The sequence below is a fragment of the Vipera berus genome, assembly GCF_964194415.1.
Source record: "Vipera berus genome assembly, chromosome: 1".
Taxonomy (NCBI): Eukaryota; Metazoa; Chordata; class Lepidosauria; order Squamata; family Viperidae; genus Vipera; species Vipera berus.
In genome coordinates this window covers 87,830,269-87,857,023 of record NC_138202.1, presented here as the reverse complement: position 1 = coordinate 87,857,023, position 26,755 = coordinate 87,830,269, and the positions used below count along the sequence as shown (strand labels likewise).

Genomic DNA, 26,755 nt, shown 5'->3' with positions numbered 1-26,755 from the left:
ATCACTAGGAACATGGCTGCTACAACCACAACAGGGCCCAGAATTTGGCTTGTAAGATTTTGCAATAGTTAAGCTAGATGCTCACTTGATCAGTTTGCTTAACAACAGCAATCCCAGTTCTCCCAATTGTGTGCTCAATCTTCAGGAATCTTCAGGATCTTCTTTTCTCTGGCTGGCACAGAAACATCAGATTTACTAGCTTTCTGGCTAAAAAGCTAGCAAACAGCAGGTTTCTGAAGGCAAGTCAGGCTGGAAAGAAGCCGGAGCTTTGGCACGGAAGCTTCTTTCCTCCAGACCATAAGTAACTTTTCCTGAGTCTGTTCTAACTTTGAACTGTCATTAAGTGACAGTTGAGAAGTATTTATTTATTTATATTTCACATTTCTAAACTGCTCAAAAACGACCTGTGTGTACATTCACATCTCTGCATCATTTTCCCCCTTCAGCCTATCCAGCAAAAGTGATCTGACCAGTCATGTCAATCTCTGGAACCCTGACTATGAGAACTCCTGTTATTGTATCCCAACTTCCAGCTATGAAACCAAAGTCCCAAAGGTGCTTTTTCAAAAGGCAACTGGACTTTCTTTGTTTTTCTTGAAGACGTTTCCTTTCTCAACCAAGAAGCTTCTTTATTTATTTTATTTATTAAATTTTTATACCGCCCTTCTCCCAAAGGACTCAGGGCGGTGTACAGGGCAATAAATATCAAAATATAAATACAAAAGTTAAAAAAGAAGTTAAAAAGAACTCTCTTGGATGAGAAGCGAAATGTCTTCAAGGAAAAACAAAGAAAGTCCAGTTGCCTTTTGAAAAAGCACCTTTGGGACAACCATGACCTTGGTGACTGAGAATCTCCATAGACATATGAAGCCAAAGCCACTCTTGCTAGCCTGTGAACTTCCCCCACATTCACAACAATCATGTTGATCCTTTCCCACACCTATTTGGAACCCCATCCGACTGACCCATTACTCAACTTCAGGGCAGTTTTATTCTCTGTTTCAAGGGGGCCTGCCTACTACTCTTCCCTGTCTCTCACCCAAACTTGGATCATACCTCTGCAATAACAAAATGCACCTTCTAATCACCAATGACCATAGGTGACTTCACCAGCAATCTCCAATCTTTATCAGCCACGGCAATCCTGACCTGACAATTCATTGTCAACTCATAGCCATTGCTTACTTTATCTGCTAGCTTATCAGGTTCAGAATTGTGCCAAGTGCCTTTCTTCACAACAACACTACAAGTGGTCCTCAACTTACAACTGGCCACTTAGCAACCTTCTGAAGTTATAATGGACCCTGGAAAAGGGATTTACATCTGAAGTTCTGATAACCAAGCATGGCTATTTGTAGCGCCAATGTCATATGACCATGATTTGAGATGTTTTTACCAAAAATTGGTGTTTACTTGCAGTTTCCAGCAAAACATCCAATAGTGAATAATGAATTTGCTTAATGATCACACTGTTCATTTTACAGCTGCTACAAAAAAAATGATCATAAAATTGGATCAATCACATCCACTTTATGGCCCACTTTATGACCACAATCTGCAGGCAATAATAATAATAATAATAATAATAATAATAATAATAATAATAATAATAATAATAATAATAATATAACAACAAGAAGAACTTTATTGTCACTTTGAATGTACACCGAACGGCATACATCAAAATGAAATTTCGTTGCATACAGCTCTCAAAGGGCCACTACCTCTGATATACACTCCTTTTTCGTGGCCAGTTCAAGTTTCAGATCATCCATTTTATTGTCTAGGGAGCAAATGATAGCAAATAGGACAGATAGAAACGGAGTTCCATGTGCATTAGCCCTCAAATTAGCTTGTATTCCTGCACGACAATCTCGCCTTCTTTTCTGAACCTGTCTTTTCCACCTTTTCATTAAAGGGGTCTTGCTCCTTTTCACCCCTTTTTGATCATATAGACTTTATGACTGCAATGAGTAGGCTTCATTATGGTTGTAAGAGAAGGACTACCTGTACCACTTCCACCTTCAATTCCAATCTGTTCTGCTCTCTTCAGTATCTTTCCCTATCTCTTATCACCTTTCAACCCACTCTTTTCTCACCGTCTCCACTCTCAGCTGGCTTCCTAAACAACCTCACATTATCATCACATTTTTGTATATTTTCTATTTTCCCCCCACTTCATCCTAGTTTCATCAGTCTCTGGTCTCTTCATCCAAATTCTTTGAGTCTCTCTTCCCATTTCTCTCTCTCTTTCCTCAGCTCTGGTTTCTCTCTGAAAGTCTGTGTTCCACTTTTTCAACTCTGGCATGCAGCTATCAGGCACTGGCCTACAGCCACCACACAAAACATCAGCTTCCAGTTGTTTTCCTAGCTAACCTCCAACTGCCACATAATAGCAACCATCACACTAGAAGTTGCCCATTACCTCCCCCAAATAATACTGCCAGGGCAGTTTACTCCCTGCAGCAGTAGGCCCAAACATTAAAAAAAAATCCTTAAAGATGAACAGCCATTGTGATACCCAAGGTGCTTTCTTAAAGGGGGGAAAATTCGACTGTTTCTAGAAGCAGCTGAATGCAAACAAGAGTAAGCGCATATGATGAAATACCTGCAGAGTATAGAGATAGGGTAGCCAAACACAGTCTCCCCAGGCCAGATACCATCCAAAGTGATCGTGAGCAATATCGATTGTTTTTAAATACCAGGTTTCATTCCAAAAAAAGTCCAGAACATAGAGACCCTGAAAAATATACACATTATTATTACACTTATAAAAACATAGGCATGTGAATAAATGCTATCTTTGAGAGAGAGAGAAGCTCAAATTTATCTAGATATAAAATGCAAGTCATGGTTTTTGGAATTACATTTATATAGGATTAATGATTAAAATTCTAAATTAATGATTCTATCAGCGCTTTCATAGAGCCCTATAACTGAAGAACATGATACTCCAATGTCCTCTTTATTGCAAAGGTGCTTTTTCCAAAAGGCAACTGGACTTTCTTGGGTTTTTTTCTTTGAAAATGTTTCATTTCGTATCCAAGAAGCTTCTTCAGTTTTAACTGTCTGGAGGGGAATGGAAGGATTTATATTCTTTCTAGTCATCTAGTCCAGGGATCCCCGACCCCCGGTCCATGGACCAGTACCTGGCCTCAGCTTGCCAGAAACCAGTCCACACAAACAAGCAAAGCCCCATCCACTAGATGCAGGCAGCACACAAAACCACACACCCTCTGGTTCACGGAAAAACCTCTCTCCATGGAACTGGTCCCTGGTGCCCAAAAGGTTGGGGACCTCTGATCTAGTCATTAGCACTCTCAGGGTTGGTTGTTAGCTCTCCAAGAGTAGTTGAGGCCACTCGGTGGTTTATCTATATCCTCAGAATCACTTGAATCAGAGGGCAAACAGGTGTGAAATATTTTGGGGACTGCTGAAAGTATTGGGTTGTAGACAGGAGATACATGGAATCATATACCCCCCTCCCCCCGATAAGATGGATTTTAACATAGATGGCTACTTTTACCCCTCTTTCAAACCAATGGTCCTCTCTGTCCAGGATGTGAACTTTGCTGTCTTCAAAAGAGTGACCCTTTTCTTTTAGATGAAGATGGACTGCTGAATCTTGTCCTGATGAGTTTGTTCTCCTGTGTGGTGTCATGCATTCGTGAAGTGGTTTTGTTTTCACAATGCGCAGATCTGCACGTCTTACTGCACTGCACCATGGTGGCGCAGTGCTTAGAATACAGTATTGCAGGTTAATTCTGCTGACTGCCAGCTGCCAGCCATTTGGGAGTTTGATTTTCACCTGCTCAAGATTGATTCATCCTTCCATCCTTTCAAGGTCAGTAAAATTAGGATCCAGATTGTTGAGAGCAATAAGCTGACTCTATAAACATCTTAGGGCTGTAAAGCACTGTAAAGTGGTATATAAGACTAAGTGCTATTGCTACATGCCACGTTGCTCAGTTTGCATCTGGGTGTTTTATCCTTGTACTAGATACGCTTAATGTATTCCTGGGTTTAAAGTGTACATGTATGCTGTGTTGGTTGAAAATCCTTCTGAATTTTTCAGTTATTCCTGCAACGTATGGAATGACAACGTTACTGTTTGTTGTTCTCTCCCTTGTTTATTATGAAGGAGCTCCTGCTGGATCTTTTTGTGATTTTCATGAAGGCCGAGTTAGGATAGCCACAAGTTCTTCCTTGATATGTTTTTGTTTCTTCTCTTTGGCCTCTTTGGTGATGGGCATACCTTCAGCCCGGTGGTGTAGGGTCCTGATTATTCCCAGTTTGTGGTTCAGTGGGTGGTGAGAATGAAAATGTAAATAAGTGTATAGGTTTTCTGTATACTTCAGCGATGAGGCTTCTGAATTCCTTGATGTGTACTTGCACAATCCAGGAAGGTCAGACTATTTTCCTTAACATCTTCCTGGGTGAACTTATGGTGAAGGCTTCCACTTCCATTTTCTGAGTTTTAATCTTGAATCAAGTGTCATCCACAGTGAGTAGGTAGAATTAGACATCCAATGCAAGCATCTGATTCCATCTACTCAAGGGTATAGGTATGTAGATAACACTTGAGTCAAGATTAAAACACAGAAAGTGGAATCCTTCACCAAACATATAAACATTGTGGACAGAAACATTAATTTCACACAGGAAGAAGTTAAGGAAAATAGTGTGGCTTTCCTGGATTGTGCAAGTACATATCAAGCCTCAACACTGAAGTACACAGAAAACCTATACAAAGATCACTAATTTCATTTTGATTCTCCCCACCCACTGGACCACAAACTCGGAATAATCAGGATCCTATACCACCAGGCTGAAGATATACCTAGCAGCAAAGGGGTGGGGGGAAAGGAACAAAAATATAGGAATAATTATATTCAGGAATAACTGAAAAACTCAAGAGGATTTTCAACCAACAATACATAAAAGGTAAAGGTAAAGGTTCCCCCGCACATGTGTGCTAGTCGTTTCCAACTCTAGGGGCCAGTGCTCATCTCCATTTCAAAGCCGAAGAGCCAGCGCTTGTCCGAGGACGTCTCCGTGGTCATGTGGCTGGCATGACTAGACACCAAAGGCGCACGGAGCGCTGTTACCTTCCCACCGTAGTGGTCTCTATTTTTCTACTTGCATTTTTACGTGCTTTCGAACTGCTAGGTTGGCAGAAGCTGGGATGAGTAACAGGTGCTCACTCTGTTATGCGGCATTCGGGATTCGACCCGCCAAACTTCCGACCATCTGATCGACAAGCTGAGCCACCGCGTACCTTTAACAAAATATACCTGCACACTTTAAACCTAGGAATACATTAAGGCAGAAGCTTGTCCACCCCAAGGACAGAGCACCCAGACACAAACTGAGCAATGTGTATGTAGTACAGTGCAGCAAGACATGTGCAGACCGGTACATTGAAGAAACAAAGTAAACTCTTCACAAACATGATACACCCAACACAGGAGAACGAACTCATCAAGACAGGATTCAGCAGTCTATCTGCATCTGAAATTAAAGGGTCAGACTTTTGAAGACAGCAAAGTTCATATTCCAGACAGAGAGGACCACTGGTTTGAAAGAAGGGTCAAAGAGGTCATCTATGTTAAAACTGAACAGCCTTCCTTTATCAGAGGGGGAGGAATACGATGCTACCTGATGCCTGTCTACTACAATACCGTTGTTTCAGCAGTCCCAAAAAGGTTCCACACCGTTGGCACTCTTATTCAAGTGACTCTGAGATATAGATAAACCCCCAAGTGGCCTCAACTACTCTCAGAGACCTACCAACCAACCCTGAAAGAGCTAATGACCAAATCACTGCAAAGAACATAAATCCTTCCATTGTCCTCACTTAGAACTGAAGAAGTTTCTTGGATGAGAAGCAAAATGTTTTCAATTAAAAACCAAGAAAGTTCAGTTGCCTTTTGGAAAAGTATGATTTTGGGACCTGGATGGTTGACAATCTCCATAGATAATGTTCTCTTTAATTTTAACTTTTTATTGTAAGTTAGTGCTTAATTATTACTGCACTGTCAGAGAAACATTCCAATTTACCTTCCAATATAATGATTTATATTGAGATTTTCAATGTTTTCATCATGGTATGAGTGGAAAAAAATCATTCCAAAAAACACTGATGTTACCTATCTCACTCTGAAATCTTATGCAAGAATATTGTTTTGTGAACACTTGCCTGACATTTTGCTATTCTCATATGAGAACCTATGAGATTTTGAGTTTGAAATCAACAGCATATTGAGATATTTCACAATTCCAATAATTTTGTGGGCATTATTTTGTGAAGAATAGCTTGTAAACAGTGGTACTAATATAAGGAAGAAATTTGTGGAACTACAGTCCTCCTGAAAGAGTTAAGACACTGATTAAAATGCAGACAGATGGAAAAGTGGTGTGCGCATGTAGTTCATACATGTCTGTATTTTTGTGTGTACATACAGACAAACACACACACACAAACTTATAACGTATCACATGAGCAAATTAATTGGGGGAAATTGTTATTGATAGCACTTAACATTAATCCTTGTTAATGTTTACCTGTAGGACATTGAGAAGTAGCATAGAATTAGTGACTTGTCCATACAATTCCTGTTGTTTTGCAGCATAGGATAAATTAATCAAAGTCCATCCTACAATTCCAGGTCGGCCATTAAAAAACAATTTGAAATCAAACCACTTTCCCAAGCGTGGATTAAATTCAATTCCCATCATGAAGTCATAGAAGAAATTGCCAGTGAATTTGCTAAAATAGAATATTAAGAGTATTAAACAAAACTTTCTTGTACATCAATCAGTTTGAAAACCAAATGAAATTGCAAGGACACTCACAAACAAAATGGACATCATTACTGATTAGTCTGATGCAAATAATTGACATTAATAACAATGTTATTTATTTTCATTTCAGATATTTATAACCTGTTCAGTGTAACGGGGAGAAGGAATAACTCTTGAGGAACAAGAGGAGACCAATACAATGGTGAGATACAATGCTGAGTCTGGGGAAGAAATATGATTTGAGAAAACATCTATGATTTAACTCTCCCTAGTTCTCTTCAGGATAAAAGCAGGGAGGGGGTAGAACAGGGGTCTTCAAACTTGGCCCTTTTATGACTTGTGGACTTCAACTCCCAGATTTCCTGGGAGCACGCTGGTTGAGGAATTCTGGGAGTTGGAGTCCACAAGTCATAAAAGGGCCACGTTTGAAGGCCCCTGGGGTAGAATATTCAGACTTTCAAGGTTCTTGTTACTGTAACCTTATAATAAAAGTCATATTAGCCTTCATAACTTCCAGATAAGTGCTGACATTCATTACCAAAAGAATCTTCAACTGACTCCAAAAGGTGGATAACATCAGTATTGACCTGGCTCCAGGGTAAATGAAAGTAGTCTTTATATATATACGATAGTTATAGGCCGGGTCCAGGGCAGGCTTCTTGAGGAGGGGCCTCACCACCGCCTCCTTCAAGGCGGCGGGGAAGCTGCCCTCTCTCAAAGAAGCAGTTATTACTGCCTGGAGCCAGCCTCGTGTCCCCTCCCGAGCTGCATAAACCAGCCAGGAGGGGCACGGGTCCAATAAACAAGTGGTGGAACTCAGCTTCCCCATGATCCTGTCCACTTCTTCCGGAGTCACAGGATCAAATTCTTCCCAAGTAATATTCCCAAGACCGCTCGATTCCCCATCGTCAAACTCTGCCCAGTCGGAGTCCAAGCCAGCCCGAATCTGAGCGATTTTATCCGCCAGATATTGACTAAATTCCTTGACACGACCCTGCAGGGGCTCAGGAGGGAGCGAGTTCAGGAGGGAGCGAGTCACCCCAAACAGGGCGGCCGGGCGATTATCTGCGGATGCGATGAGGGCAGCGAAGTAATTAGACTTCGCTGCCTCCATCGCTGCGAGATAAGACCTCGTGAAGGTTCTTAATCGCAATCGATCAGACTCAGACCGGCTGGACCTCCAACAGCTCTCTAGGCTCCGTCTCCGACGCTTCATCTCCTGGAGCTCCACGGAGAACCATGGTGCCCGCCGGGATCTTTGCCGGGTCAGGGGCCGCATGGGAACAATGCGGTTGAGTGCCTCTGTGGCTGCCCTTTCCCAGGCTTCCACTAAGGCATCAACCGGGCTGTGAGTGAAGATGGCAGGCACAGATCCAAGTGCCTCCTGGAACCGTTCAGGGTCCATTAGGCGCCTGGGACGGAACCACCTGGTCGGTTCCGTACCCCCACGACAGGGGGGGCGAAGCGGAAGGCCAGCCGCAGGAGGTGATGATCGGTCCATGACAGGGGAGTAATAGCTGGAGATCCCCCTCCCAGATCATCAAGCCACCGTCCAGATAGAAAAATAAGGTCGAGTGTGTGACCCCCCTCATGAGTCGGGCCCTGAATTACCTGGGTCAGGTCCATGGCCGTCATGGAGGTCATAAACCCCCAAGCCAACCCCAACAAACCTCCCAGGGATGGCAGGTTAAAGTCCCCCAGAACCATAAGTCTGGGGAACTCAACCACCAACCCAGAGAGAGTGTCGAGGAGCTTGGGCAGGGATGCTGCTAAACAGGTAGGTGAAAGATACGCCAGCAACAAGCCCAACTGAACCCCAGGGCCAAATCTCAGGAGGAGCGACTCACACCCGAATATCTGAATAATGGTAGCCTCCCGCGGACACAAGGTCTCCCTTACAACCACCGCAACACCCCCACCCCTTCCCTGAGCCCTAGGTTGGTGAAGCACATGGAAACCTGGTGGGCAAAGTTCAGTCAGAGGGACACCTCCCTCTGGGCCCAACCAGGTCTCAGTAATGCAAGTCAGATCGGCATGCTCCTCTTCAACCAACTCTCGGATAAGGGGAGCCTTATTAACTACTGATCTGGCATTAAGGTACACCAGCCTGAGCTCAGGGGCCTGCTCATCGCCGCTCCCGGGAATACGGGGTAAATCCGGGGGGTCGGAGTGCGCCACCTCTTGAAGATAGCGGGGGCGTGCTCCCGAATGTTGATGCGGCCCCCACATACACACAAGTTTTATTGATTTTTTAATATTTACATAAACATGTATTTGTGAAACAATATGGAGGTTGGGTAGTTAAAATAAGAAATAACCAGTTGTAAATAGTTCAGATTACATCAACAGAGATGCCCTCTCTAATTCCCTTAGTGATTATATAGTCAAAATAAGCAAGTTAGTACACTTCTAGTTATAACCTAGTCAATCAACAAAATTTAAAATATATTTTCACTAATACATATCAATAACCTGTTTTTAGATTTTATCTAATTGCAATAAAATATTCTAAAATAGCCTATAGTTATTGTGTAGTGGGTCCGACGCAAGGAAGAGACGCCAGCCGGAGTATGTGTTCAGCTCTTTATTGGAAGGGGGTAGCGTACTGAGGGATGAGGGTTACCTGGCCTCCTTAAATACCTAGCCAGGTAAGCGGACAGCCAATGGGGTTGGCCCTAGGTTGCCCGCCGAAATTGGGTTTCCCGCCAAAACCGTTCAGGCCAACACCCCCTGGTGGCTGTTGCTATGCAGGTGCCTGCATACATAACACCCCTCCCCCCTTAGAGAAGAACCACATAACAACGATAACAATTTGCAACTAGCTTCAACTATGTACACTGTATGTTAACAACAACCAACAACAAAAAAAAACAATGTAACTGTGTGGAGGTCACTTGCACACATAGTCCGCCAGGTAGGCAGGTGTCCTGTGGGGCCGGGTGGACCGTCTGGGTGTGGCTTGGCCCTGGGCTTGGACAGCTGGTTCTTGGGGCCTTTGTGCTGGGTTGAACAAACCTGGGTTCAGGAGGCCCTCCTCCTCTGGTTCCTACTCTGTGTTGTTTCTGGTTGGGCTGACCTCTCCTGGGGTGTGGCTCTCCTGTTGGGCGTGTGTGGTGCGCTCAGGGACCCTTCCTCTGAGCTGGTCGATGTGTTGCCTTACGTGTCTGTCCCCCTCCACCCCCACGATGTAAGAGAGGGGTCCAGTTTTCTCCACCACTGTCCCTGGAACCCATGGATGCCCTGCCCCGTAGTTCCTTGTCCAGACCAGGTCCCCCACGTTGAGAACTCTTGCGCTGGTGATGATTGCGATGAAGATGATGCTGCTACTGCTGCTGCTGATGATGATGATGATGGTGGCCTAACTGCCTCGGCTGCTACTCGGTCTGGGTGTAAACGGTCCAGCTTGGTGATGAGACGCCGTCCCCACCGCAGTTCTGCTGGGCTCTTCCTGGTAGCAACGCATGGTGTAGTGTGTTGGGCGAGTAGGAACTTTGCCAGTCTGTGATGCCAGTCCCCGCTGATGATGCGCCAGAGTGCGTCTTTGGTCGTCCTTACCATCTGTTCCGCTTGCCCGTTGGTCGATGGATGGAAGGGCGCGGAGGTGGCGTGCCTAATCCAGTTCGCCTTCAAGAACACCTGGAAATCATTAGCGGTAAACTGAGGCCCGTTATCAGACACAATTACGTCGGGGAGGCCGTGTGTGGCAAAGAGAGCTCTGAGCACCTGGATTGTCCTCCCCGAGGTCATGTTGGGAACAGGGACTACCTCCAGCCACTTGGAGTGGCTGTCCACTACTACCAAGAAAAGTTGGCCCTGAAATGGCCCTGCATAGTCAATGTGGATGTGGGACCAGGGTGTGTGTGTGGCCTCCCACCTGTGCACGGGTGTGTGTGGCATCTCTGGCCTGGATCTCTGGCACGTGTAACAGGCCTTGACCCATTCCTCAATGTCCTTGTCCAGCCCTGGCCACCAGAGGTAGCTTCTGGCCAGGGCCTTCATCCTAACCACCCCCGAGTGTCCCTCGTGTAAGGAGTCCAATACCCTGCCCCGTACTGCGGTGGGAATGATGACCCTGCTCCCCAGAGGAGGCAACCTCTGTGCGTGGAGATCTCGTTGCGCCTGGTGAAGTAGACCTGGAACTCAGGCCCCGGGGACTTGTCCTGCCACCCTGTGCAAACCCATGAGTGTACCCTGCTCATGATGTTGTCGGTGGCTGTGTTGCTGGCAATGTCCTTGGTGTGGAGTGGGCATTCTGGTAGCTCCTGCAGGGCTAGGATCTGTGTTGCTGGTGCTGGGTCTGGTTCGGGGGTGTCAATGGGTAACCTACTTAGGCCGTCTGCGTGGCCCATCTCCTTCCATGGCTTGTGCACCAGCTTGCAATTGTAGGCTGCAAGGAAGATGGACCACCGGAGCATTCTGGGGGACAGGATTTGGGGGGTCTGCCTGTCCGTTGTGAACAGGCCTAGGAGTGGTTTGTGGTCTGTGTAGACAGTGAATTCCCTGCCATACAGATAATCGTGGAATTGTTTGATTCCTGCCACGATTGCCAGGGCTTCTCTGTCTATTTGGGCGTAGTTTCTTTCTGCTCCAGACAGTGTCCTGGAATAGTATGCTATGGGAATTTGCGCCCCATTGGGCTCGAGGTGGCTGAGTACTGCGCGCACACCGTAAGGGGATGCATCGCATGCGATGCATATAGGCTTTGTCTCGATGAAATGGGTTACTGTGGACTTATCCGACAGTAGTGCCTTTAAAGCCCTGAAGCTTTGGTCGTGGGCGGGAGTCCAGACCCATGCTGCCTGTTTGTCCAGTAGCCTGTGGAGTGGCTCTGCAATGGCTGCCTTGTGTGGGAGGAATGCGTGGTAGAAGTTCAGCAGGCCCAGGAATGCCTATAGCTCTGCCTTGTTCTTGGGTGTGGGTGCCAGTTTGATGGCCCTCACCTTGGACTCTGTGGGGTGGATTCCCTTGGCATCTACCCTGAATCCCAAGAATTCTATGGAGGGAACACCTATGCTGCATTTCTCCCTCTTTAATTTCAGGCCAGCTGTGCGCAGCCTGGACAGTACCTCCCTGAGCCTACCTGCCAACTCTTCTGCTGATGTTCCTGCGATCAGGATGTCATCAAAATAGGGGCAGACTCCTGGGATGCCCCCGAGTGTCTTCTCCATAACTTCCTGGAAAATGCCAGGAGCAACGCTGACCCCAAACTGCAGCCTGTTCACCCGGAACGCTCCCCTGTGTGTTACTATGGTTTGAATGTCAGCTGTTGCCCTGGTAACCGTGAGTTGCTGGTACGCCTGCACAAGATCGAGCCTCGCAAAGATGGCGCCGCCTTGGAGGGAAGCGAGAACGTGGCTGACCGTGGGGACCGGGTAAGCGTGCGGGTTTAGGGTGCGGTTCACCGAACACTTGTAGTTGGCACAGATCCTAATTTCCCCGTTGGATTTGAGGGGGGTGACGATTGGGGTTTCCCACTCCCCCCCATCTACGGGCTCTAAGATTCGCTGGGCCACCAGCTTATCTAGTTCGCGCTCTATTTTGTGTTTGAGCGCGAAGGGGACTCGCCGTGGCCGGACCCTAACGGGGGGAACATTCGAGTTCAGCTTGAACGAAATTGGGGGGCCTGTGTACCTGCCTAGCATCCCGTCAAAGACGTCTGCGAACTCCTTGCAGATGGCCTCGACGGAGTCCCCTTGGATCCGGTGGATCCCAGAGACTGTGATTCCCAGGGCCTCGAACCAGTCTAGGCCGACCAGGCTGGCCCTCCGGCCCTCTACCACTACAACCTCCAGGTGCTCTTTGCGACCCTTAAACCCCACCGAGACAGTAGCCTCCCCTTTTACCTTGACCGGCGAGTTCTGAAAATCGGTCAGGTTTAAATTTGTAGGCCGTAATTTAATCTGCTGCTTGCTCCGGCTATTTATGTAGTTAAGGGTCTCATCCGAAATGATCGAGACCGCTGATCCTGAGTCAAGCTCCATGCTGCAAGGGAGGGTTGGTGGCGTTTCCGGGAGGCCTGGGGTTGTCTGGGCGTCTGGCTCGCTGGTCGGGGGTCGGCGTCCGCTGGATGAGGTCGATGTTCAGCTCGTCCTCGGCTGTGGCGACCTGTCGGTGGACGCTGGCTGCCGGCCCGGGTCTCCTGGACTGCTTGGACGGCCCCACAGGCCGCTTCGTGGGCCAGAATGGCGTCTTCGGCTTCCTGGAGCGAAACCTCCTCTCTCTCGAACAGGCGTTCTTGCAGCCGCCTGTCTTGTAGGCCGCAAATCAACCAGTCCCGTAGCCGCTCCTCCAAGTTCGAAAACTTGCAGGCGATGGCGGCTTCTCATAGGGCGGTGAGGAACTCGGCGCCAGACTCGTTAGGGCGCTGGTCCCTTTTTTCGAATTGTGACCTTGCGGCCACTTTGGAACGCCAGGGCCTGAAATGGGCATTGAGCTTGGCCACGAGGTCCCAGTACGCGACGGTGTTGATGGCCTCCGGGGCGAACAGGTTCGCTGCGATCTCCAGGAGTGCTGGTCCCCCGATGCAGAGCAGGGCTGCCGCCTTCGTGCCGTCCTCCGAGATCTGATTGAACCGCATGTACAGTTCGGCGTGAGCCAGGTAACGGGCCCATGTCTCGGGTTGGCGAGTGTCGAATTTGCGGGGTTGTCCGGCTCTTGCCATCGCGGTGTTGGTTCGGGTCTCGAGTTGCAGCTGCGGCGACTGGCGTGGTTCGGTCAGCTGGTGGTCGTGGGGGGGAAGAAGGAAGTAAAATGCCTTTCCCTTCAGCTCGCGGACCGCTCCCCCAGTGACTTCAGCCCCTTGTCGGCAGCAATCCCACCTTCGTCGCCTCTATTGTGTAGTGGGTCCGACGCAAGGAAGAGACGCCAGCCGGAGTACGTGTTCAGCTCTTTATTGGAAGGGGGTAGTGTACTGAGGGATGAGGGTTACCTGGCCTTTTTAAATACCTAGCCAGGTAAGCGGACAGCCAATGGGGTTGGCCCTAGGTTTCCCGCCGAAACTGGGTTTCCCGCCAAAACCGTTCAGGCCAACGCCCCCTGGTGGCTGTTGCTATGCAGGTGCCTGCATGCATAACAATAGTATATAGAAAAAAGCTTAATTTTGGGTAACCCACAATTCCCTATTTCAAAAAAGAATACTTCTTTTGTCTACAAAACTTATATTGTTCATTACAAAACATTCTTATGTTTTACCATTAAAGTCTAGTTTTCATCTTAACAAATCACCAGTTATTAGAAATATATTTTTGCCTTAACCGTTCAACAACTATTAAACTGCTATCTTTTATATATAAAATTCTAGATTCTATACTATAGTTCAAAAGTAACCACTGAATATTCTATAAGTTATCTTGACCGAACATCAATTATTAAAATACTATCTTTTGATATATCATTCCAAATTCTGTAGTATAGTTCAGAGTTGTATTCTAAAAGCTTACTTTTGTTTTTCTTTACAGATCTTAAAGCTAAATATAAAATCAATGATATTTTTTAGAGATTCCCCTTAATCCATAGAAAGATATTTTTATAGTCTATCTTGCAGTTTGGCTTTAATTTGCTCTGTCATTGCCAAGATCGTGTCCAATATCAATTTATAATTAAGTGCTGGGATGTATTCATCCATTTCGTTGTTGTCTGCAGTTAAATCTTCCATGGAGGCTGTTGTAATAATAGTCAAAGATTTTCCACCTCCTGAAGAGTTGTATTCAGTACCAAGTGTTCCCATACTTATCTTTAAGCATTGTTTCAAGGACAGCTCTGTTATTCAGTCAGCTCTCACAACAGAAAAAGGAAATTTACTTGCTGTACCAGGTTTCGCCACAAGATGTCATCAATAACTTATAACATGCAATGTAAGCATTTTTTTCCTTTTTCTTTTTTTCCAAATTAATATAGAACTTTTGTAGGATTAGTCCAAATTTTTCCTTTAATTCACAGCTTAGAGAGAAGATAGGATAGTGGATCCCCAGCAACAAATAGGAGCTTTTTAGTAAATACAGATGAAATTGCTTAAATTCTTTGCTGAATTAATTGAATTTCTTTTGTAGCTTTGAGGCTTTAAGATTTGTTCCCAAAGTAGATATTCGCCGTTTTTTCAAAAAATGGGGAAGGAGATTTTCAGGAAAGTCCCACAGGAAGATGGTTAAAGGAATAGGAAAGGTAAAAGCTCACCCAGGTCCTCCAGATTGCTTCTTAGTGCTAGGTAGTGCTTTTGGCTTTCGGCAGGGAGCAGCTTAGTGAGCAGCCATCTTTATGGCCGGTCTCTTCTTCTTTGGGCCAAAGGAGATGATCCTGGATTCCAGCAGAGGGCTGCTGCCCTTCCGCGATCGCAGGGAGGTCCTCCTCTTGGTAATCGCCCCTCTAGGGCAATTTTCGACCCTTTTCAGGGTCCTCCCAAAAAGAAAGAAACGGAGAGCAGGAAGCAGACTGTTGCTGCACGTTCGGAAGCATCACGTGCACGTATCGGAAGCCAATGCAAGTAGTCTTTGATTTACAAGTCACCATTCAAAGTATGACAAATCCCCTGCAAAGTACAGGTTCAAAGCTCTGATGGCTGCCCCACCCATGGTTACATGACCGCATTTCAGGTGCTTGGTGATGGTGCACTGGTTAGAATGCAGTACTGCAAGCTAACTCATTGCTCACTCCAGAAGTTCGATTCTGAGCAGCTCAAGATTGACTCAGGCTTCCATCCTTCCCAAGTCAGTAAAATGAGGACCCAGATTGTTGGGGGCAATGTGCTGACTCTGCAAACCGCTTAGAGAGGGCTGTAAAGCACAATGAAGTGGTATATAAGCCTAGGTGCTATTACTTTTGGTAACCTGCCTGCACGTATGGCTGTTTTACAGCATCCTGCGGTCATATGGCCACAATTTATGGTGTTTTTGCTAAAATCTGGCGTTTACTTCCAGTTTTCAGCAAAAATGCCCCATACTGAATGTGTTTGCTTAATGAGCGCACTAATAATTTTATGACTGTGGCACTCGCTTAATGACCACTGCAAAAAATGTTATAAAATTGGATTGGTCACATGGGTGACACGCTTTATGACCATTGGGGTAATTTAAGCCGTAAATATTTTGTGGACAAACAAACCTTTTCCCCAACTTGGAATGTCCTTTGAGGAGCCTTTTTTAATCTGCCTGTTTTTATATGTCTTGGAAGCCTTTTTCAAAGCAGTTTTTGTGGTTTTCCAGACTTCTTCCCACCCCTCAACCATTGATCAAGAGTTTAGGAAGCGGAGGGTCACTGAGGATATTTGGGTATTGGGCTGAACTCTTTCCCTGTAGCCATTTTAAAAGGTATGAAGCTGGTGCTGCCATGAACAGAGTTATTGTAAGCCACCTCTGCGAAAGGGAGGAGCTCAGTTAAGTTCATTTGTTGATAATCCACATAGCATCAGAGAAATTGTTACACTATTGAGTTTGCAGATTCAGCCACCCCATTGGTAGATGGGTGAAAGGCCAACAATAGTCCTTGAGATGAGCCAATTAGTTTAAGAAAATTCCTCCAAAACGTAGCTGTAAACTGCACCCCCGCTGTCAGAGATTATTTGATTTGGTGCACCATGCAATCTGTAGATGTGTTTTAGGAACATCTTGGTTAGTCACTGAGCAGATGAGAGTCCTTTGCAGGCAATAAAGTGAGCCTGCTTTGAAAACAGATCTATCACAGTTCAGATGACTGTATTTCCCCTACATTCAGGTAGGTCTACTATAAAATCCATAGCAATTTCTTCCCATGGTTGGGAAGGGTCTGCCACCGGTTGTAATAACCCAGATGGTTTCCCCAGAATTCTTTTCATGGTGGCACATACAGCACAAGTCCGAACATAGTTTTCCATGTCCTGTTTCAATCCCGGCCACCAAAATTGCCGGCGGATGAGGTGTAGTGTTTTTAAATATCCAAAGTGCCCAGCCTGTTTTACAGCATGGCCATGTCAGAGCGCATTAAGGTGGAGGGTCTTGGGCAAGTACAGCTTTCCCCCCTTGTAAGCCAAACCATTCCTGCATGTTAGGGAGGTTTGATAACCGTTGGTCGGTGAGGAGCTCTCATTTTATTTTCTTTGCCCGAGGGTCATCGGGGGTTAGGGGCTCTTGAAGGTGAGACTCTGTGCAGCGTAAGTTGAGAAGCAGTTTGTGGAGTGGAGATAATTGCTTCATTAACCTCTTCATGCTGGCTCTTGTACTGGGGCAATCTGGATAAAGCATCAGCTAAGAAGTTTTTTCCTCCCAGTATGTACTTTAGGGTGAAATTAAAATGGTTAAAGTATTGCACCCATCGTACTTGTTTCGGGAACAATTGGTGAGGAGTTTTCAGTGCTTCTAGGTTTTTGTGATCAGTCCATACCTCGAAAGGCACCTTGTTTCCTTCTAGATAGTGTCGCCCAACAGATCGTGAAGGTTTCCTTTTCCCACACAGCCCATCTCCTCTCACACTCAGTGAATTTTTCCAAGGTGTAGGCACAGGGTTGTAGGGTTCCACTCTGGTTCTTTTGCAGTAGCACAGCTCCAACGGCCACATCGCTGGCATCAGCTTGAATCACAAAGGGCTTCCCTGGGCAAGGATGCTTTAAGACTGGTTTGACCGCAAATAGTCTTTTTAAATTCTCAAAAGCATTTTGACAGTTCATAGTCCATGCTAGTGGTTGGCCTGGACACGGTTTTCCTCCCTCTTTGCCTGTTTTCAGTAATTCCGTAAGGGGTAAGACAATTTCAGCAAAGGAGGGGATGAACTGATGGTAGAAGTTGGCGAAACCCAGAAAGCTCTCGAGCTGTTTGCGAGTCTTTGGGGGCTGCCATTCAGTTATGGCTTTCTCTTTGGTTGGGCCCATTTCAATGCCCTCACTGTAAATTCTGTAGCCAAGATAAGCTAGTCGAGCCGGGTGAAACTCACACTTTGATAGTTTAACATACAGTTTGCCATTCGACAGTTTCTTTAGCACTTCTCTCACTAGTTTTACGTGGTCAGTCATATTTGTGCTGTATATCAGGATGTCATCAAGATACACCAAAACCCCTTTGTATAAATGGTCATGTAGTACCTGATTAATCAGCTGCATGAAGACAGCTGGAGTCCCCTGTAATCCAAACAGCATGACTTTAAATTGGTAGTTCCCCATGGGACAGTTAAAAGCAGTCTTCCACTCACCTCCCTCCTTTATCCTCACCCGGTAATATGCTTCTCTCAAGTCCAACTTAGTGAAGACACTCCCCTTTGCCAGGTGGGTTAGTAAGTCCTTCAGGAGGGGGAGGGGGTATTTGTTTTCCATGCTCACAGCATTCCGACCTTTATAGTCTGCGCAGAGACTAATTGACCTGTCTGTTTTTTCTTTAAATAACATCAGAGCTCCCATGGCAGACTTGGCTTGTTCGATAAATCCTCTCACTAGGTTTTTGTCCACATACTGCTGCATCTCCTCCATTTCAAGGGGGGACATAGCATAAATTCTTGGTTTTGGGCAATCATAGGGTCAATGGGGAGGCAGGGTGTTGCATTCTTTCTGACTAAACACCTCCGCTAGGTCCCGGTACTCGCTGGGGATGAGTGGCTCGCCTGGTGAGACAGGGCAGCTATTTACACCAGCTTGTTAGGTGGGCTGAGCTCTCCTGTAACATCCGTCAAGTTAAGGGGGGGGCTTGGGTCCTATAGGTAATCTTACAGTCTTCATTCCCTTCTCCCACCAGATAAATGGCTTCCATTTGTCTAACTAGGCTAGCCCTAGGATCACAGCCTCAGTCATTTTTGGAGCCACCATGAAATGAATGAACTCCCAGTGCTCACCTATTTCTAAGCACTTGGATGCTTCCCCTTCTCAGTTGGATGCAACCATGTCGACCATAGTGGCTGGGCTCGGGTAAAAATAGGCACAGTTGTTCACGTGGGAATGCACCTGGTTGAGGAAGAAGATCAGCTTCTACGAGTCTCCATCGAAAGTTGCTCTAAGGGATGGCACCATCAGTGGTTGCTATGCTCCCCAGGGAGTCTACATTCCTGGTGGTTGCTGGCCTGCCCACTGTGGATGTTGCACCCCAAACGGTTGCTGGCCTCCCTGTGGTGGCTGCTATATCCCTAGTTGCTACAGGCTTCCCAGCGGTTGTTGCACATTCGGGGGCTGTTGCCACCCCATCTGTTGCTGTGCTGCTAGCGGCTGTGGCATCCCCAATTGCTATATGACCCCCAATGATCTCAGCGGCTGCTGGAATGGCACCCCCAGTTCTGCAGGCCTCCCAGTGTTTACTGCGTGTTCGGGGGCTGTTGCCACCCCCACTGTTGCTGACTTGCGAGCGGTTGTGGCATCCCCAGCTGTTGTAGGCCCCCTTGTGACCCCAGCGGTAGTTGTTGCAGGATCTCCAGTGGTTGTGGGCCCCTCAGCAGTTGCTGCATGATTGGAGATGCTGCATTCACCCCTGGGTTCCTCCAAGGCCCCCATCTGCTGCTGCATGTTTGGGGGCTGCGGCATTCCCCACTGCTGTATGGGCCTCAGGCTGGGTGGCTGGCAGGTACATTGATCCACACTTCATCTGTCCCAGTGAAGGCTCAGGCTATTGTCTCGCCAATGGCAGTCTGGGCTTTTGGAGGGGCGACAACTGGAGCTATCCCTCCCCACGGGACTGGAGGTTATGCTAGGTGGCTTTGTGGACGGGGAAGCCACTTGACCTATGCAGGTAGGGCTGGGGCTTCCCCTCGGCATGAATTGGTGGCTGCCTTGCCGAACATCATGATCGCTCACATATGGAGAACAGGAAAGTTGTTCCCTACTTTTCGTCTCCAGCTCCTTAAATCTTTCCACCAACTTCTCCACTGACTGACTATGGACTGGTACTTCCACTCACCAGAGTCCTCAGCAGTAGTCGATTTCGTGGCTCTCCACTGGTTTGGGGAATGCAATTTGTGGGAAATCCCTCTCTGCAGCTCTACCTCATCTGGCTTCAAACCACTTGATTGTGGCAAAGCCATCTCGAGGTGTCTTGAGTCTCCACTGGGGAAGGTCCATTCCAATGACCAGATCATGTCCTCGCCATTTGGGTCTTGCTCCCATATGGAAGACCTGAGGTAGCAGCCAATGCCAGGGTGCTGGTTTCAGGCATCACTCCCTTTTCCATGTTGGAATCTTCCCTAAATCTTTGTCAGTCTATCCCTCAGGTCTAGGGACAGTGACTGGGGCTCGGGACCCCAAGATAGGTAAAATTTCTAGTTTCTGGTTTAATGTCATGGTTCCGATAGATGAAACTCTTCAAAAGAACTTTGTGGCATTGTTTACCTTAAAGAATCTTTTATTCAAGAAACAAATTATCAGCACTACATAGTTGAAACCAGAAACTAAATTCCGCTCCCCTGGATACAAAGTAACAAAGTGCAATTCCTTCCCCCCAATAAACATTCATAAACCACATTCCCCAATTAGGTCGAATACAGGCTTTCTCCACAGCTCGCCAAAACACTATCAGCTCTGGGCCCAGTGTCTTTATCCCTATTCTCCCTCCCAGCAGCAACTAATTCTAAAAGCAATAGAGAAAATGCCTGCATTTCCATCTGTTGTCAATGCAAAAACATCCGATGTTAGCAGTGCTGACACTTAATTTCTGGCTTCACAAAATATCAATTCATAAAGACAATTTTGTCAGGATTCCACTTCAAGATACTGAATTTCATACAGGCCATTATAGTATCTAGTTGTAGTCCAATGTCGGCAATCTTACCTGACTCTGAGAATGAAGAAATATAGTTGGCTGTCATCGGTATACTAATAGCACCTAATTCTAATCCTCTAATGACCTAGTTAGCAGTTTTATATAAACGCTAAACAACATAGTTGAGAGAAGGAACTTAACAGCCTACAAGACTGAACGCAAGCGCCATAACGCTGTTCTCTGGAGCTGATTCAGGAGATAGAAAAAATCTAAGAAGAACATTCTGATCTAGCTAATCGATTCAGAATGATATCATACCAATGGTATCAAAAGCTGCCAAGATATCTAGGATTTGTTCCAACAAAATTGCACTTCTCCAGAGCACATCATCTGTCAGAACAAACAAGTTTCAATGTCAAAACCAGAATGGTATCAAAGTGGAATGAGTGCACATAATTCATATCCTTTGAGAATGCATGAAGCTGAAAAGTCATCACCTTCTCAAGAACCTTGCTCAAAAAGGGGATACTGGAAATAAGACAATAGTTCCAGGCATATCTTCTTTAAGAGTGACTGAATAACTGTTTCTTTTAAGACACTTGAAGGGGACATTTCTGATATAAAAACATGGTTACCCTATGAGACCCCCCCAATTAGAAGACCTTAATGCTCAAGACAGGCAGGCAGAATCTGTATATGATAAGCTGGACACAAAGAAATAATTTTCCAACATCATCAGACCTTAGGAATTGAAATGACACACTTAGATATTTATGATCTTCAGTAGCAAGTAATAGTACAATAGCAAGGAAGGCAGAGAAATAGCTTCTGGATTAGTTAGCTTTACTGATCAGAAAAAAACATTCAGTCCTCATCAATTTATCATCACATTTATAGTAATATAAATTATAGATAAAATCAACATACCAATCCTTTGCATTAGAAGGGAAGAAGTAGGCTTTTAACCAAACAAATATGGACGTTAAGTAGCCCAGAATATTTGCACACCACAAGACTGGAATCCAGTTGTCAAAAATGATGGTGGGTGAGAACCACTGGAAGTAGTAAACATTTGCAAACCAGAGGGCATGTGTTATAAGCCAGGCTTGTAGTCCGTTTATCTCATATTTGAGTACTACACCTGAAAGGAAACAGAGCATGACAATTCCAAAAGAACTCTGGATGACAGAAAACAGAAAACAATAGGCTTTCTGTGGATTGTACCGAAGGACGACCAGGAGGCAGGAGGCACTGTTAACTTGTTTATTTTGGGCAGAGGATCCCGGGCGAGGCACCGCCGGGAATTCCCCCTATTTATAGGGAACAGTAACACCAACAACTTTTAACAGAACCAATAAACTGGCGGGGTTCTCCCGCCACGTGACGTCGTCCAATCGGAAGAGACCGGCTGAGGCAGGCACGGCTGACAGCGGGTTGTTGCTGGGGCCAGCTGGCGGCTTTTGACAGCTCCGGCTGAACTGCGCATGCGCGGCCCGGCTGGTTTGACAGCTGTCAGTGTACTGCGCCTGCGCATCAGTTTGACAGCTGTCAGAATCGGCCGGTTTGACAGCTGTCAGTGCACTGCACTTGCGCGGCAGTTTGACAGCTGTCAGAATCAGCCGCTTGCCGCATTAGTGGGGGGGAAAGCCGCGGCAGCCTTTTGACGGCCGTCAACGGCTGCCGGGATTCCCTTATGAGTGTGAGAGGAGTTATAATTGTTAAACGTTAAATACATAACATTCTGGGGAAGGCATGAGGAGCTAAACACAACTGCGGAAAAGACCGAGGAACCAGTGAGTAGATTGATTCTTTAGAACCTCTCTGAACAAGGAGAATACAGGAGATCAACCACATGTGCTCCAGACAGTAGCTCCTTACGGGGAGACCAAAGGACAGCTGTCTCCTCTGGGTTTGGGTGCTGGGAGACGAAGGGATCAATCATCTGGGTCCTCATTTTATCAACCTCGGAAGGATGGAAGGCTGAATCAACCTTGAGCTGGTCAGGACTGAACTGCTGGCAGTTGGCAGAATTAGCCTGCAATACTTCATTCTAACCACTGTGCCGCCACAGTTCATGACTTCTTGTTGGAGGCAGGGGGAGAGGACTCATCCCTCCAGAGTAAACCTGGGCATTTATGGCCACCAGGCCACATTTGGCCCTTTGGCTGTCCCTGTCAGGCTTGCATGAGATCAATTGGAAATTAGAAATCAAATGTAAATAAGTGTTTACCACGCATACAATAAAACCGCATTGCTTTTATTTTGAAGCTAACAAGTTTTTCCCCAATTTATATATGTGCATGAGTGCATGTTTACACACGTTCACAGTCCTATTGGTCTCCACAAAAGTCCCAGTTTCTCATGTGACCCCTTGGAAAAATTAATTGCTCAGCCCTGCCCCAGAAGGTTTGAAGAAGATAGACACAGGTTACAAGCAATGAATATGGGTGTGTGTGTGTGTGTGATTATATATCAGCAAGGTCCAAGGCATTTCAAAACAGAGAAAAGCAACATTACATACAGTCAGGTCCAGAAATATTGGGACATCGACACAATTCTAACAACTTTGGCTCTATACACCACCACAATGGATTTGGAATGAAACAAACACAATGTGCTTTAACTGCAGACTGTCAGCTTTAATTTGAGGGTATTTACATCCAACTCGGGTGAACGGTGTAGGAATTACAACAGTTTGCATCTGTACCTCCCACTTGGTAAGGGACCAATAGTAATGGGACAATTGGCTTCTCAGCTGTTCCATGGCCAGGTGTGTGATATTCCATCATTACCCCAATTACAATGTGCAGATAAAAGGCCCAGAGTTCATTTCAAGTGTGCTATTTGCATTTGGAATCCGTTGCTGTCAACTCTCAAGATGAGATCCAAAGAGCAGTCACTATCAGTGAAGCAAGCCATCATTAGGCTGAAGGAACAAAACAAACCCATCAGAGAGATAGCAAGAACATTAGGCATGGCCAAAACAACTGTTTGGAACATTCTCAAAAAGAAGGAATGCACCAGTGAGCTGAGCAACACCAAAAGACCCGGGAGACCACAGAAAACAACTGTGGTGGATGACCGAAGAATTCTTTCCCTGGTGAAGAAAACACCCTTCACAACAGTTGGCCAGATCAAGAACACTCTCCAGGAGGTAGGTGTATGTGTGTCAAAGTTAACAATCAAGAGAAGACTTCACCAGAGTGAATACAGAGGGTTCACCACAAGATGTAAACCATTGGTGAGCCTCAAAAACAGGAAGGCCAGATTAGAGTTTGCCAAACGACATCTAAAAAAGCCTTCACAGTTCTGGAACAACATCCTATGGACAGATGAGACCAAGATCAACTTGTACCAGAGTGATGGGAAGAGAAGAGTATGGACAAGGAAAGGAACTGCTCATGATCCTAAGCATACCACCTCATCAGTGAAGCATGGTGGTGGTAGTGTCATGGCGTGGGCATGTATGGCTGCCAATGGAACTGGTTCTCTTGTATTTATTGATGATGTGACTGCTGACAAAAGCAGCAAGATGAAGTCTGACGTGTTTCGGGCAATATTATCTGCTCACATTCAGCCAAATGCTGCAGAACTCATTGGACGGCGCTTCACAGTGCAGATGGACAGTGACCCAAAGCATACTACAAAAGCAACCAAAGAGTTTATGAAGGGACAGAAGTGGAATGTTATGCAATGGCCAAGTCAATCACCTGACCTGAATCCCATTGAGCATGCATTTCACTTGCTGAAGACAAAACTGAAGGGAAAATGCCCCAAGAACAAGCAGGAACTGAAGATAGTTGCAGTAGAGGCCTGGCAGAGCATCACCAGGGATGAAACCCAGCGTCTGGTGATGTCTATGCGTTCCAGACTTCAGGCTATGATTGTCTGCAAAGGATTTGCAACCAAGTATTAAAAAGGGAAAGTTTGATTTATGATTATTATTCTGTCCCATTACTATTGGTCCCTTACCAAGTGGGAGGCACATATGCCAACTGTTGTAATTCCTACACCGTTCACGTGAGTTGGATGTAAATACCCTCAAATCAAAGCTGACAGTCTGCAGTTAAAGCACATTGTGTTTGTTTCATTCCAAATCCATTGTGGTGGTGTATAGAGCCAAAGATGTTAGAATTGTGTCGATGTCCCAATATTTCTGGACCTGACTGTATCTCCAAATGTAAGACAAAAAGACTTCTAGGAACAACTGAGGGTGAGAGGGAAATGTAGGCCAACATATGGTAGGGATCAGTGATTGTATCATTTAATTAGAAACATGCTGAATTGGCAGATAATTGTTTTGAGGCATTCATTTTTCCTTTATTTTTATTACTTGATATAATAAAAATGGTCTTACCAGCAGGTGAAATGGCACCTTCTTGTACTCCTCCTCGAAAACCAGGAATAAGTTTATGACAAAAGTCAGGAATCATAAACAAAAATCCCTATAACGGAATGAACGTATAAGCCAATATCTTTACAAGTGAATTAAAGTTGTACAATTGTACATTTGAAGGAGGATAAATCATGGATTGACCATATAACTATTTTTACATAACTGACATTTACTCATATCCCAACCTCTCATAATAGTGTAGCTGTTTAAAAATGTAGCTGAAATATACATATGGAACTGTGACTATTTTAGTAAAACTCATTTGAGGACATAGAAATTGTAGAAAACATTTAATTTCTAGCTGACAATACCATGATCAAATATTTATACAGAAATAATATAGAAATAACAACTAAAGATTGAAGGTGAGCCTGTGTTAGTTTATTTCAAATCACCATCTAGCTCTGGGTGAGGAACCTATTGCCCTGCAAATATGGTTGAAATAACAACCCCTGGCATAGTCCATAAGCCTAGCCAATGGCAATGGGTTTTGGAAGTTCGGTTTCATAACTTCTGGAGGACCACAAGTCTCTCATTTTCTTCTGTCAGTCATAATCTTTTGGAAGTGTTGGAAACATGAAACAGAGCAAGACAAAAAAATGTCTCAAAGAAACCAGGGATATTAGTTGTTAGCATTATTCCCAGCATCACCCAAACACAATATTGCTAGTCACATTTTCACATGTAGGGCTCCAATTTTAGAATGCAGCTTTAAAAACAACCTTAATTTTGATCCCAATAACTGGATTCCAACAGAGAAGCTTCAAGACACGTACCTGGAATATTACCCAAGAAAAGTAAAGGATTAGAATTTTCCAAGAGAAAGAGGGTGTCTTGTTCCAGATATCTAAGAGGTGAACTTTTCCCGTAAGCAACTGGATGGCTGGCTCACTCAAAGAGCAATGGTACTGATCACATGACATTATAAAATAGTAGACCATAAAGGGACAAGAGAAGAGTAGAAAGATGACACTTATCAAAGAAAACCAATCAGCCTTCCTGAAAAAGACACATAGAGATTGTTACTCCCCCCCAAAAAAAGAAACCTCAAAACTCTACTGTCAATGGTTGACTCTGAACAGAATTATGATTTCTACAATTTTAGTGTGTTGTTGCCCTTAACAATTACAGTATTTGCTGAAACAAGCCAGTTTCATGAACTACTCTGGATGTGTCAACAGAAAACCAGCATATAAATATTTCAAAGAAGTAAATTTAAATACTCTATGACACCCCTTCCTCCTTTGGCTGTTAAACAAATGCCTCTAATATTCAGCAGTAGCTGGCTATTTTACAGAACCAGCCTGTACAGTTCTTTATAAGCACACATGTTTCACAGCTATAGTCACTACATGGCAGATTTTCTTACCATGCTCTACCCCACTCTCCATGAGAGGCTCCATTTTGATTTATAGCATTTTGACTTTTTCTTCCTTCAGAAAATTGACTGTCTTTATGAGATGCCATTGGAAGCTGTAGAAGAAGAGGTTACACAAACATATGATAAAATTCTTGAGTATGAAAGAACCTTTCTTTTGTGAAATGTTATGTCCAATTATGCAATATGCAACTCTACTTGATTTTTTTTCATAATTAATTCTGCTTTTAACAACCTTAGGAAAAATAAGGCAAGGTTCATGTGGCATAGCTAACTAACTATGGGAGAAAAAAAAAACCCTCAGCTTTTGACTGAACTTTTCTTGCCTATTATTTTGGTAGAATTAAGGCTAAAAAGAATTATAATTATAAAACGATAGTTATAAAATGTATCCACAGCAATACTGGCTACACCCCTTTCCGAGTGGTGCATGGGTAGGACTTCGTCGCCATCCCTGAGTACCAGCAAGGAGACCCCACATCCTACCAACCACAGGACTGGATAACCCACATGGGTGTGTGTGTGTGTGTGTGTGTGTGTGTG

At 45.2% G+C, this 26,755-nt stretch overlaps 1 protein-coding gene across 6 annotated transcripts in view; it reads right to left on the bottom strand.

The window, feature by feature from the left end:
• LOC308659369 (7-dehydrocholesterol reductase-like) overlaps nt 1–26,755 on the bottom strand; it is a 117,284-nt gene that overhangs the window by 1,568 nt on the left and 88,961 nt on the right. For all 6 annotated transcript variants that reach the window (XM_081312914.1, XM_081312917.1, XM_081312916.1 and 3 more), the window contains 6 exons: nt 26,204–26,307; nt 25,611–25,833; nt 24,796–24,883; nt 21,366–21,579; nt 6,565–6,769; nt 2,609–2,740 (listed from right to left, as the gene is read on the bottom strand). In XM_081312914.1, the coding sequence (XP_081169040.1) occupies nt 2,609–2,740; nt 6,565–6,769; nt 21,366–21,579; nt 24,796–24,883; nt 25,611–25,833; nt 26,204–26,301 (960 nt within the window). In that variant the 5' untranslated portion in view covers nt 26,302–26,307. The remainder of the gene's footprint in view (nt 1–2,608; nt 2,741–6,564; nt 6,770–21,365; nt 21,580–24,795; nt 24,884–25,610; nt 25,834–26,203; nt 26,308–26,755) is intronic.